This window comes from Psammomys obesus, unplaced genomic scaffold (assembly GCF_907164565.1).
Source record: "Psammomys obesus unplaced genomic scaffold, mPsaObe1.curated_primary_1811, whole genome shotgun sequence".
NCBI classification, from domain to species: domain Eukaryota; kingdom Metazoa; phylum Chordata; class Mammalia; order Rodentia; family Muridae; genus Psammomys; species Psammomys obesus.
In genome coordinates, this window is record NW_026596256.1 from 13,087,519 (window position 1) to 13,099,777 (window position 12,259).

At 39.3% G+C, this 12,259-nt stretch overlaps 1 protein-coding gene across 1 annotated transcript in view; it reads right to left on the reverse strand.

Annotated features, from left to right (window-relative positions):
- Nucleotides 1-12,259, reverse strand: part of LOC129668774 (vomeronasal type-2 receptor 1-like) — a 33,096-nt gene that overhangs the window by 6,029 nt on the left and 14,808 nt on the right. Inside the window, exon 4 of the mRNA XM_055596864.1 lies at nt 4,429-4,659. Coding sequence (XP_055452839.1) covers nt 4,429-4,659 — 231 coding nt within the window. The remainder of the gene's footprint in view (nt 1-4,428; nt 4,660-12,259) is intronic.

Here is a 12,259-nt window from a genome sequence, read left to right on the forward strand (position 1 = left end):
CACACACACACACACACACACACACACACACACACACACACACACACGGGAGAGAGAGAGAGAGAGAGAAAGAGAGAGAGAAAAGAGAGAGAATATCCAAATTAACAAAATCAGAAAAGAAAGGGGGGCATAACAAGAGACAGTGAGCAAATTCAAAGAATCATTGGGTCATACTTCAAAAATTTGTACTCCAAAAAATTGCACAATCTAAAAGAAATGTACAAATTTCTTTATAGATATCTTTTAACAAATTAAATTAAGATTAGGTAAACAATTTAAATAAGCACATAACCCCTGAGGAAACAGAAACAGTCATTAAAAGTCTTCCAACCAAAACAACAAAACCAAACAAACAACTCCCATCCCTGAAAGCCCAGGGCCAGAAAGCTTCAACACAGAATTCTACCAGACTTTCATAGAAGAGCTAATGTCAATACTCCTCAAATTACTCTACAATCTAGAAATATGAATAGCATTGCCAAATTTACTTTATGAGGCTATAGTCATCATGATACCAAAACTACAGCATCAACAAAGAGAAGAACAGCTCAATATCCCTCATGAATATTGATGCAAAAACACTCAATAAAATACTCGAGAATGAAATTCACAATCACATAAAAAAGATTGTTTACCATTATCAAGTAGGCTTCATCTCACAGATTCAGGAATGGTTTAACATATGAAAATCTGTCAATGCGATCCATCATATAAACAAACTAAAAGAAAAAAACCCATGTGATCACCTCATTAGATGCTAAAAAAGCCTTTGACAAAACACAACACCCTTCATGATAAAAGTCCGGAAGAGATCAAGAACACAAGGGACATACCTAAACATAATAAAGGCAAGATACAGGAAGCTGATGGCCAACATCAACTAAAATGGAGAGAAACTCAAGCAATTCCAATAAAACCAGAAATAAGAAAAGGCTGTCCATTCTTTCCATATCTATTCAACTAAAGAAAAACATGGGGATACAAATTGGAAAAAAAAGAAGTCAAACTATTGTATATATATATAATACATAACTTCAAAAATTCTACCAGGGAACTCCTACGGCTAATAAACACCTTTTGCAAAGTGACTTGGTATAAGAGTAACATAAAAAAAAAAAATCAACAACCCTCCTACATACAAATAGCTACATACATAAACTAGCTGAGAGAAAAACAAAAACAAACAAAAAATAAGAAAACAATACTTTTCACAATAGCCTCAAAAACATAAAATATCTTGATAAAACTCTAACCAAGCAAATGAAAGGCTTTTATTACAAAAACTGCAAGTCTTTGAAGAGGGAAATCAGAGAAGATAACAGATGATGGAAAGATCTTTCATGTTCAAAATAGTAAATTTGCGCATCCTACCAGAAGCAAGCTACAGATTCAATGCTATCCCCATCAAAATTCTAACACAATTCTTTACAGACCATGAAAAGACAATACTCAACTTTATATGGAAAACACAAAACCCAGGGTAGCTAAAACAATCCTGTACAACAATAAAAGAAATTCCTGAGTTATCACCATTTCTGATTTCAAGACCTGCCCCAGAGCTATGGTGATAAAAACCACCTGATATTGACATAAAAACAGACAGGTGGATAAATGAAATTGAATCAAAGACCCAGAAGTAAATCCACACTCCTAAGGACCTGTTTTTTGACAAAGAGGCCCAAATTATCCAATTAAAAAAAAAAAAAAAAAGCATCATCAACAAATGGTGCTGGTCTAACAGTATGTCGGCATGTAAAGGAATGCAAATATCATCCTAGAAAAAAACTCAACTCCAAATGGAACCACGACTTCAACATGGATCAAGATACACTGAACCTGATAGAAGATAAAGTAGGGAAGAGCCTTGAAGGCACTGGCACAGGAGACAACTCCCTGAACAGAGCACCAACAGCTCAGGCTCTAAGAGCAACAATCAATAAATGCAACTTCATGAAACTGAAAGGCTAAGTCACTGCCATTCAGACAAAACTAAAGCCTATGGAATGGAAAAAGATTTTCACCAATCTCACACCTGACAGAGGGCTATCTTTCAAAATACGTAAAGAATTCAAGAAACTAGTCATCAACAAACCAAATAATTCAATTAAAGAATAGGCTACAAATCTAAAGAGAGAATTTTCAACAGTGAAATCTCAAATGCCAAGAAACACTTAAAAACTTGTTGTACATTCTTAGCCACTAGAGCATTGCAAATGAAAATGGATAAGATCAAAAACATTGAGTTCCTGTCAGAGATAGTCCCTTTTCCCCTTACTATGGGAAACCAATTGGTTATTGAGCTACCATGAGCTTTGTCCGAGCAAAAGTTCTAGGTTATACCCATACATGGTCCTTGGTGGGAGGAGCAGTCCTACTAGGCCACAGAGGAGGACTTTGCAGCCAGTCCTGAAGATACCTGATAAAACAGGACCAGACGAAAGGGGAGGAGGTCCTCCCCAATCAGTGGACTTGGAAAGGGGCAGGGAGAAGCTGAGGGAGGGAGGGTGGGATTGGAAGGGAATATGGGAGCTGGATACAGCTGGGATACAGAGTTAATAAAATGTAACTAATAATAATAAACAATAAAAAAAGAGAAAAAAAGATCAAAAACATAAGTGACAGCTCATTGTGGCAAGGATGTGGAACAAAGGGAATACTCCTTCTTTGCTGGTGAGAATGAAAATGTGTACAGCCGCTTTGGAAATGAATGTGGCAGTTACTCAGAAAGTTGGGAATCAACCTACTTGAAGATCCAGCTATACCACTACTGGGCATATACCCAAAAGATTCTCCACCATACCCCAAGGACACTTGCCCAACTATGTTCATATCATTTTTATTCTTAAGAGCCAGAAACTGGAAACAAGCTAGATGTCCCTCAACTGAAGAATGGCTAAAGAAAATGTGGTATACAACACACAGTGTGAGTATTACATCATGAAATTTGCAGGCAAATTGTCTATGGCTGGAACTAGAAAGAAATCATCCTAAGTGTGGTAAACCAGACCCAGAAAGACAAATGTGTTCTGTAGTCAAATGTAAGTGGATGTTAGCTGTAAAGTAAATGATAGCCATGCTACAGTTCACAGACCCAGAGAAGGTAAGTAACAAGGAAAACTTAGGGAGTTATGTATGAATGAATCTTCCTGGGAAGGGAAAACAGAATAGATGTCGTAAGTGGAGAATAGTGAGGGAATGGGAACGGAATCAGGTGTGTGTGGGGGAAGGAAGATGGAGAGCGAGAATAAGGGGGCAGACAACTGGAATTTGGGGCCATCTCGGGAATGAGCTAGAAACTCAATGCAATGGAAACTTCCCAGAATTTAAGAGGGTCACCCTAGCCAAGATCCTAAGCAACAGAGTATGCGGAGCCTTAACTGGCCATCTCCTGTAACCATGTAAGATGTCTTGTAGTGGCATTAGGACACCAACCCAGCCACATCACTTTCTATCTACAATTTGTCCAGCCTACAAGATGTTCTGGGGTAAAGGTTACACAGAATTTGTGGGAGTAGCCAACCAATAACTGGTCCAACTTGAGACTCCCACTAGGAGAGGAAGTTCACACCTGGCACTGCCTGAAGGGCTAGGATCCAGAGGCTGGACAGCCCAGAAACCTAGGGTAGAACCAAGCACAGCTGGCAAAAAAAAAAAAAAAAAAAAAAAAAAAAAGTCAGTGAAATGACTGCTATACTAGGATTGGTGCCTAGCTGATTTATCATTGGAAAGCTTCATCTAGCAACTGATGGAGATAGATGCAGAGACCCACCACCAAACATTATGTGATGCTCAGGGCATCCTGTCTAAAAGGGGGAAATGAAGGACTGTAGGAGCCACAGGGGTCAAGGACAATACAAGAAAACCCATAGAATCAACTAACTTGGGCTCACAGAGGCTCATAGAGACTGAACCAACAACCAGGGAGCCTGCATGGGACTGACCTAGGCCCTCTCTCTCTATATTATAACTGTGTAGTTTGATCTTCCTGTGGGACACCTAACTGTGGGAGCAGGGGCTGTCTCTGACACTCTTTGTCACCTTTTGAGACCCAATAGGTGAAATAAATGCATATTACAAAGTAAAAATCATAAAAACATAATTCCAATTTTAATACAGGTAATAAAAATAAAATTACTATGTTCTCTTAAAACATTTTCAAAATATCAATACACTACTGTATTAAAATCTCATGTGTTTTAGTATAACATGGATTCTTTAAATTCTAAATAGACAAATAACAATATGAGAAAACATGCTACATTAAGGAAATTGATTTGAAATATGGCAAAAACTTTAGGTGTTTTGCATGTATTTAATGCCTGAGAAAATACAGTATTCTCTCTCTCTCTCTCTCTATATATATATATATACACACATATATATATATATGTGTGTGTATATATATATATATTATGTATTGCAACTAACCCTTGAAGCTTCAGTGTTCCAAAATAATGTTGAGTTCTTTTGAAGAACAAGTTCATATTTTGAACTTTTGAATTTGTATTCTCCAACCTTGACGAAAGCAATTTCTCCAGCATTATCCATTTGCCAATTGAGGATGTCATAATATCCACTTTCCATATCTCCATTGGCATCAAGTTCCATTTGTCTTCCATCATGGGTAGTAAATTTCATTTGCTTAAAGTAAAACAATAGCTAACAAGGAAGAGGAAGAAAAATGAAAAAGAAAGAATTTGTAAGTGTTTAATTACTTAGAAAATAAAGATTTATAAAGAAAATAGATTTGGTTCTGTGCTTCAGTTCCCCTGTGCGCCCCACATCCCAGTTCCCGGGCCTGTTCCATTTCCCGGGACTCGCCTCAACCTGTGGCCCCTGAGACCAGTGTGGAGCAGCAGGTGAGACCCTTCCCTCTCCTTTGGCCTGCCACAGCCCACCAGCAACAGTGGTGAGGTCTGCCAGGGGCCTTCTGTGCTCTACTTCCCTGGTGTGCCCCACACCCCAGTTCCCAGGCCTTTGCCATGTCCCAAGGCCCACCCTGATCTGTGGCCCCACAGACCAGCAGAGCTCAGAGATCAGCAAGAAAACTAGAGGAATGCAGCCACGTGGGATGACGAGTTCTATCTACAACCCCAGAGACCTACCATGATCAGAGACACCAGGTCTGCTAATACCAGAGTCAACCAAATGGCTAGAGGTCAGTGCAAGAACACCACTAACAAAACCCAGGGCCGTAGGCTATCAAAACCCAGCTATCCTACCACAGCAAGCCCTGAGGATACTACTACACCAGCAACACAAGAAAATCTTGTTAAGTCTGAGTTTATGAAAATGTTAGAGGCCTTAAAAGAAGAAAATAAATCCCTCAAAGAAATGCAGGAAAATACAATCAAACAGGTGAAGGAATTGAATAAATCCCTTAAAGAAACACGGGAAAATACAACCAAAGTGGGAAGGAAATGAATAAAACTGTCTAAGATCTAAAAATGGCAATTGAAGCAAAAAAGAAAACATAATCCTGGAAATGGAAAACCTAGAGAAGAAAACAGGAACTACAGACAAAAGTATCATTAATAGAATACAAGAGATGGAAGAGAGAATCTCAGGTGTAGAAGAAAGATATGATAGAAGAAATTGATACATCAGTCAAACAAAATGTTAAATCTAAAAAGTTCCTGACACAAAACATCCAAGAAATCTGGAACAATATGAAAAGACCAAGCCTAAGACTAATAGGAATAGAAGAAGACTTTAATCTCTGAGACCCAGAAAATATTTTAACAAATTATAGAAGAAATCTCCTCCAACCTAAAGAAATAAATGCCTATAAGTATGAAAGAAGCTTACAGAACACCAAATAGATTAGACCAGAAAAGAAAATCCTCCTGTTATATAATAATCAAACACAAATAATTAATCAAAAATTAAATGTACAGAAAAAAAAGAAAGAATATTAAAAGCTGCAAGGGAAAAAGGCCTAGTCACATATCAGGGCAGACCTATCAGAATTACACTTGACTTCTCACCAGAATATCTAAAAGGAAGAAGAGCTTGGGCAGATATCTTATACAAACACTAAGAGACCACAGATATCAGCTCAGAGTACTATACCCAGCAAAACTTTTAATCACCATAGGTGGATAAAACAAGATATTCCACGACAAAAACGAATTTAAACAATACCTATCCACACACTCAGCCCTACAGAAGATACTGGAGGGAAAATTCCAAACCTAGGAGGTTAATAACACCCAGGAAAACACAGGAAATAGGTAATCCCACAGCAGCAAAAGAAAGGAGGCACACGCACATGTGTGTGTCCCCCCCCCCCCCACTGTCTCTCTCTCTCCCACTAGCAAGATCAAAATAACAGGAATTAACAGTCACTGGTCATTAATCTCTCTCAACATCAATGGCCTCAACTCCCCAATAAAAAGACACAGGCTAACAGAATGGATGTGTAAACAGGACCCATCATTCTATTACATACAAGAAACACACCTTGGCAACAATGATAGACATATTTCAGAATAAAGGGCTGGAAATTAAAGAGCAGGCCAATAAGTTCATGTCAGAGATAGTTCCTGTTCCTATTACAATGGAACCCACTTGGATACTGAACTGCGATGGGCTACATCTGTGCAGGGGTCTTAGGTTAGCTCTATGCATGGTCCTTGGTTGGAGTGTCGGTCTCAGGAAAGACCCCTGTGCTCAGATTTTTGGTTCTGTTGCTCTCCTTGTGGAGTTCCTGTCCTCTCCAGATATTACTGTTTTCCACTTCTTTCCTAAGATTCCCTGCACTCTGCCCAAAGGTTGGCCATAAGTCTCAGCATCTGCATTGATAGTCTGCAGGGCAGAGCCTTTCAGAGGTCCTCTGTGTCAGGCTCCTGACTTGTTCCCTCTTTTCTCCTTCTTCTGATGTCCATCCTCTTTGCCTTTCTGGTTAGGGATTGAGCATTTTAGCAAGAATCCTCCCTCTTGATTAGTTTAATTATAGCCTCCCCCCTCAGGAGGGAGCAGCATTACCAGGCCACAGAAGAAGACAGTGCTGCCACTCCTGATGAGACCTAATTGACTAGGATCAGAAGGAAGGAAAAGAAGACCTCCCCTATCAGTGGACTTGGCGAGGGGCATGCATGCAGAGGGTAGAGGAAGGGAGGGATTGGGACAGGAGGAGGGAGGGAACCACAGGGGGGATACAAAGTGAATAAAGTGTAATTAATAAAGAATTAAAAAAAAGGGACCGGAAAACGGTTATCCAAGCAAATGGACAGAAGAAGCAAGGTGGAGTAGATATTCTAATATCTAATAAAATAGACTTTCAACCAAAATTAATCAAAAGAGATGAGGAAGGGCACCTTATATTCATCAAAGGAAAAATTGATCAAGACGCCATCTTAATTCTGAACATGTAAGTCCCAAATGCAAGGGCACCCACATTTGTAAAAGAAACATTACTAAAGCTTAAATCACACATCAAACCCTACACATTAATAGTAGGAGATTTCAACACACTGCTCTTACCAATGGACAAATGGTCGAGACAGAAACTAAACAGAGAAATAATGAAACTCACTGACCTTATGAGTCAATTGGGTCTAACAGATAACTACAGAACATTCCATCAAACACAAAAAAATATACCTTCTTCTCAGCACCACATGGAACTTCTCTAAAATTGACTACAAACTCAGACACCAATTCTCCTCAAACTATTCCACAGAATAGAAACAGAAGGTACATTACCAAAATCATTCTATGAAGTGACAGTCACCCTGATACCTAAACCACACAAAGACCCAACAACAAAAGAGAACTTCAGACCTATCTTATGAACATTGATGCAAAAATACTCAATAAAATACTTGCAAACCGAATCCAAGAACACATCAAAGATATCATCCACCATGACCAAGTAGGCTTCATCCCAGGCATGCAAGAGTGGTTCAACATATGGAAATCCATCAATGTAATCCACCACATAAACAAACTGAAGGAGAAAAACCACATTATCATCTCCTTAGATGCTGAAAAAGCATTTGACAAAGTCCAACACCCATTCATGTTTAAAGTCTTGGAGAGATCAGGGATACAAGGCACATATCTAAACATAGTAAAGGCAATATACAGCAAGCCTATAGCCAACATCAAACTCAATGGAGAGTAACTTAAATCAATCTCACTGAAATCAGGAACAAGACAGGGCTGCCCACTCCCTCCCTACCTCTTCAACATAGTACTTGAAGTCCTAGCCAGAGCTATAAGACAACTAAAGGAGATCAAGGGGATACAAATCGGAAAGGAAGAGGTCAAAGTGTCACTATTCGCAGATGATATGATAGTATATATGAGCGACCCCAAAAATTCAACCAGAGAACTCCTCCAGCTGATAAACACCTTCAGCAAAGTGGCAGGATACAAAATCAACTCAAAAAAATCAGAAGCCCTCCTGTATACCAAAGACAAAATGGCCGAGAAAGAAATTAGGGAAACAACACCCTTCACAATAGCCACTAACCACATAAAGTACCTTGGGGTGACACTAACCAAGCAAGTGAAAGACCTGTTTGAGAAAAACTTCAAGTCTCTGAAGAAAGAAATTGAAGAAGATCTCAGAAGATGGAAAGATCTCCCGTGCTCATGGATTGGTAGGATTACATTGTGAAAATGGCCATCCTGCCAAAAGCAATCTACAGATTCAATGCAATTCCCATCAAAATACCAACTCAATTCTTTACAGACCTTGAAAAAAAGATTCTCAGCTTCATATGGAGAAACAAAAAACCCAGAATCTCCAAAACAATTCTGTACAACAACGGATCATGTGGAGGTATCTCCATTCCTGATCTCAAGTTGTACTACAGAGCAATAGTAATAAAAACTGCATGGTATTGGCATAAAAACAGAAAGGAGGATCAATGGAACCGCATAGAAGACCCAGAAATAAACCTACACACCTATGAATACTCAATTTTTGACAAAGAAGCCAAAACCATTCAATGGAAAAAAGACAGCATCTTCAACAAATGGTGCTGGTCCAACTGGATGTCTACATGCAAAAAAATGAAAATAGATCCATATTTATCATCCTGCACAAAACTAAAGTCCAAGTGGATCAAAGACCTCAACATAAAACCAGATACTCTAAATTTGTTAGAAGAAAAAGTGGGGAAGAGCCTAGAACTCATTGGCACAGGAGACAACTTCCTGAACAGAACACCAATAGCACAGGCTCTAAGAGCAACAATTAATAAATGGGACCTCATGAAACTGAAAAGCTTCTGTAAAGCAAAGGACACTGTCATCAAAACAAAACGACTGCCTACAGATTGGGAAAGAATCTTCACTAACCCTTTATCTGACAGAGGACTGATATCCAGTATATACAAAGAACTAAAGAAGCTGAAAAGCAGCAAACAAGGGAATCCACTTAAAAAATGGGGAACAGAGCTAAACAGAGAATTCTTGACAGAGGAATATTGAATGGCAGAGAAACACTTAAAGAAAGGCTCAACCTCATTAGCCATCAGGGAAATGCAAATCAAAACGACCCTGAAATTTCACCTTACACCCATCAGAATGGCCAAGATGAAAATCTCAAGTGACAACACATGCTGGAGAGGTTGTGGAGAAAGGGGAACCCTCCTCCACTGCTTCTGGGAATGTAAACTGATACAACCACTCTGGAAATCTATCTGGTGCTTTCTAAGACAATTAGGAATAGTGCTTCCTCAAGACCCAGCAATACCACTGCTAGGTATATACCCAAACTTTGCTCAAGTACACAAAAGGGATATTTGCTCAACCATGTTTATAGCAGCTTTATTTGTAATAGCCAGAACCTGGAAACAACCCAGATGTCCATCAATGGACAAATGGGTACAGAAATTGTGGTATTTTTACACAATGGAATACTACTCAGCAATCAAAAAGGAGGAAATCATGAAATTTGCAGGCAAATGGTGGGATCTAGAAAAGATCATTCTGAGTGAAATATCCCAGAAGGAGAAAGACAAACACAGTATATACTCACTTATATAGACCTATAAGATATGACAAACATAATGAAATCTATACACCTAAAAAAGATAATCAAGAGAGCGGACATGGGGTAAGATGATCAATCCTCATTTAGAAAGACAGATGGGATGTGCATTGAACGTATGACAGGAGTCTACTGAGCACATCTGAAAGGGAAAGGATAGGAGCTCCACAAGGACTAAATATATCTGGGCACAGGGTCTCTTCAGAGACTGACATGCAACCAAGGACCATGTATGAATGTAACCTAGAACCTCCGCTCAGATGTAGTCCGTGGTAGCTCAGTAACCAATTAGTTTCCCATAGTGAGGGGAACAAGGACTATTTCTAACAGGAACTCAATGACTGGCTCTTTGACCTTCCCCACCCCCAAGGGAGGAGCAGTCCTGTTAGGCCACAGAGGAGGGCTTTGCAGCCAGTCCTGAAGATACCTGATAAAACAGGATCGGATGAATGGGGAGGAGGTCCTCCCCTATCAGTGGACTTGGAAAGGGGCACGGTGGAGATGGGGAGGGTGGGATTGGGAGGGAATGAGGGAGCAGGACACGGCTGGGATAGAGAGTTAATAAAATGTAACTGATAAGAAAAAAATAAAATTAGATAAAAAAAGAAAAAAATGTAAAGAGAATGGAAACTATTTCATTAATAATTTTACATTATTATTTTACTATCATGATAACACATTAAATTATGATAACATAGTAAACAGTATTTTAGACATACTGGGTTAAATAATTTGTTTAATTTAGTTTTACCTATTTTCGGTAAATTTGGCCACTGGACAATCTTAATTTACATTTGATGCATATGAAAATTGTATGTTTTTAATAGACTAGCATAAGCTAAGGCTTAGCAGTATAATATCTCCATATCAAGAGTCAGGAGAAAAGTTAGAATATTTTTCATTCCCTTTGCCCCACTTTCCCTGTTTAAGGATACAAAGGTCCACAAGTATTTCCTTCTTTTGAAAATCTCACGGTCTAGTGGAGAGACTAGACAATCAGGCACTAAAAGTTAAATTCAGTAGAGTTTATGTTGCTGCTGTATCACAGTTGATGCTCTTTAAGTAGAAATGTAAACAACTCAAACTAGCTTCTGACCAGATTCCCTCAGTGACTGACTGACAGACTAAGCAAGGAAAGCTGAGAATCCTTCCTGACCAAATATGTTAAAGTGCAAAGAAGACCCAGACAAGTGAAGCTTAAGGAAGACTCTTGAGACCAGTCCATCTGCTGGGAAGAAAGAAGCCAGCTGAGTTGACTGGAAGTTGTTTAGACCAACTTGGATAGGATGCTCCTCTGAGCTCCCGGAAGGCTGTGCAGGGTGCTCCAGGTGCCCAGTTTTTGTAGCTGTCACCCAGGCTGAGGTGGGTCTTGGTGATGCATCTGTCTGTGAGTCATTTCTGCTCCTGTAAGTAACCCCTCATTCATATTCCTTTAAGTAACCCCAACAAAATTCATTGGTTCACTAAGTTGGACTTTGGTGGCATCTGAACTTTGGTCTGTGTGGGCTCCCTATCTGGGGCAAGTGGATGTCTGTGCTGTGTTTTCCCATTAAATATTTTGTCACCTAACAGTTGCTCTTGTAGAAAGAATGTTGAAAGGGCACAGGGGAGGTAATGGCTGATTGACTTAGGACATTGGAGATTCTTCGTTTCTCAGAAAGAGTCCACTTTAGCTGGGCTATAAAAGATTATCAGGAAATTGCCTTCAGAATATGCTTCTGCATTCTAAGCCTCTATAGTGCAGAAAAGGACAAGGCCAGTGGTACAAGAGTTCATGGGACTGTTGTTAAGCCTATCGGATCAAAGATAGATGTTGACAAGAATCCTATGAGAAAATAACTTTCTCTAACTCACCCCTTACCTTATTAACTGTAGGTTGGTAAGAGCTTGCTTTCTTCAGCATAAAGGTAGTCCATCACACAGCACACAGCCCTGACCTTCATCTACACTACATTCTGCACTTGGATTTCTCACCCAAAGGACCTACTGTGGTTATTAGCTCTCTGCAGATCAGAATGGCTACAGAAGCTGGTAGGAACAGTCTATATGATGGTGTCGGAAGACCTGAAGTCTTTTGGTTCTTTTAAATATTATGACCATAAGCAAGGCACACATATAGCAAGCATTATTTGCCTGGTTTGTAAAGAGAAGATATTATTCTTCCTAATCTTTGTCATAGTAATTAAGGCTATATACCTGAAAGAATGTGCTAAGCGAATAGACTAAGAAAGTGGTTTAGTCATCATTCATGCC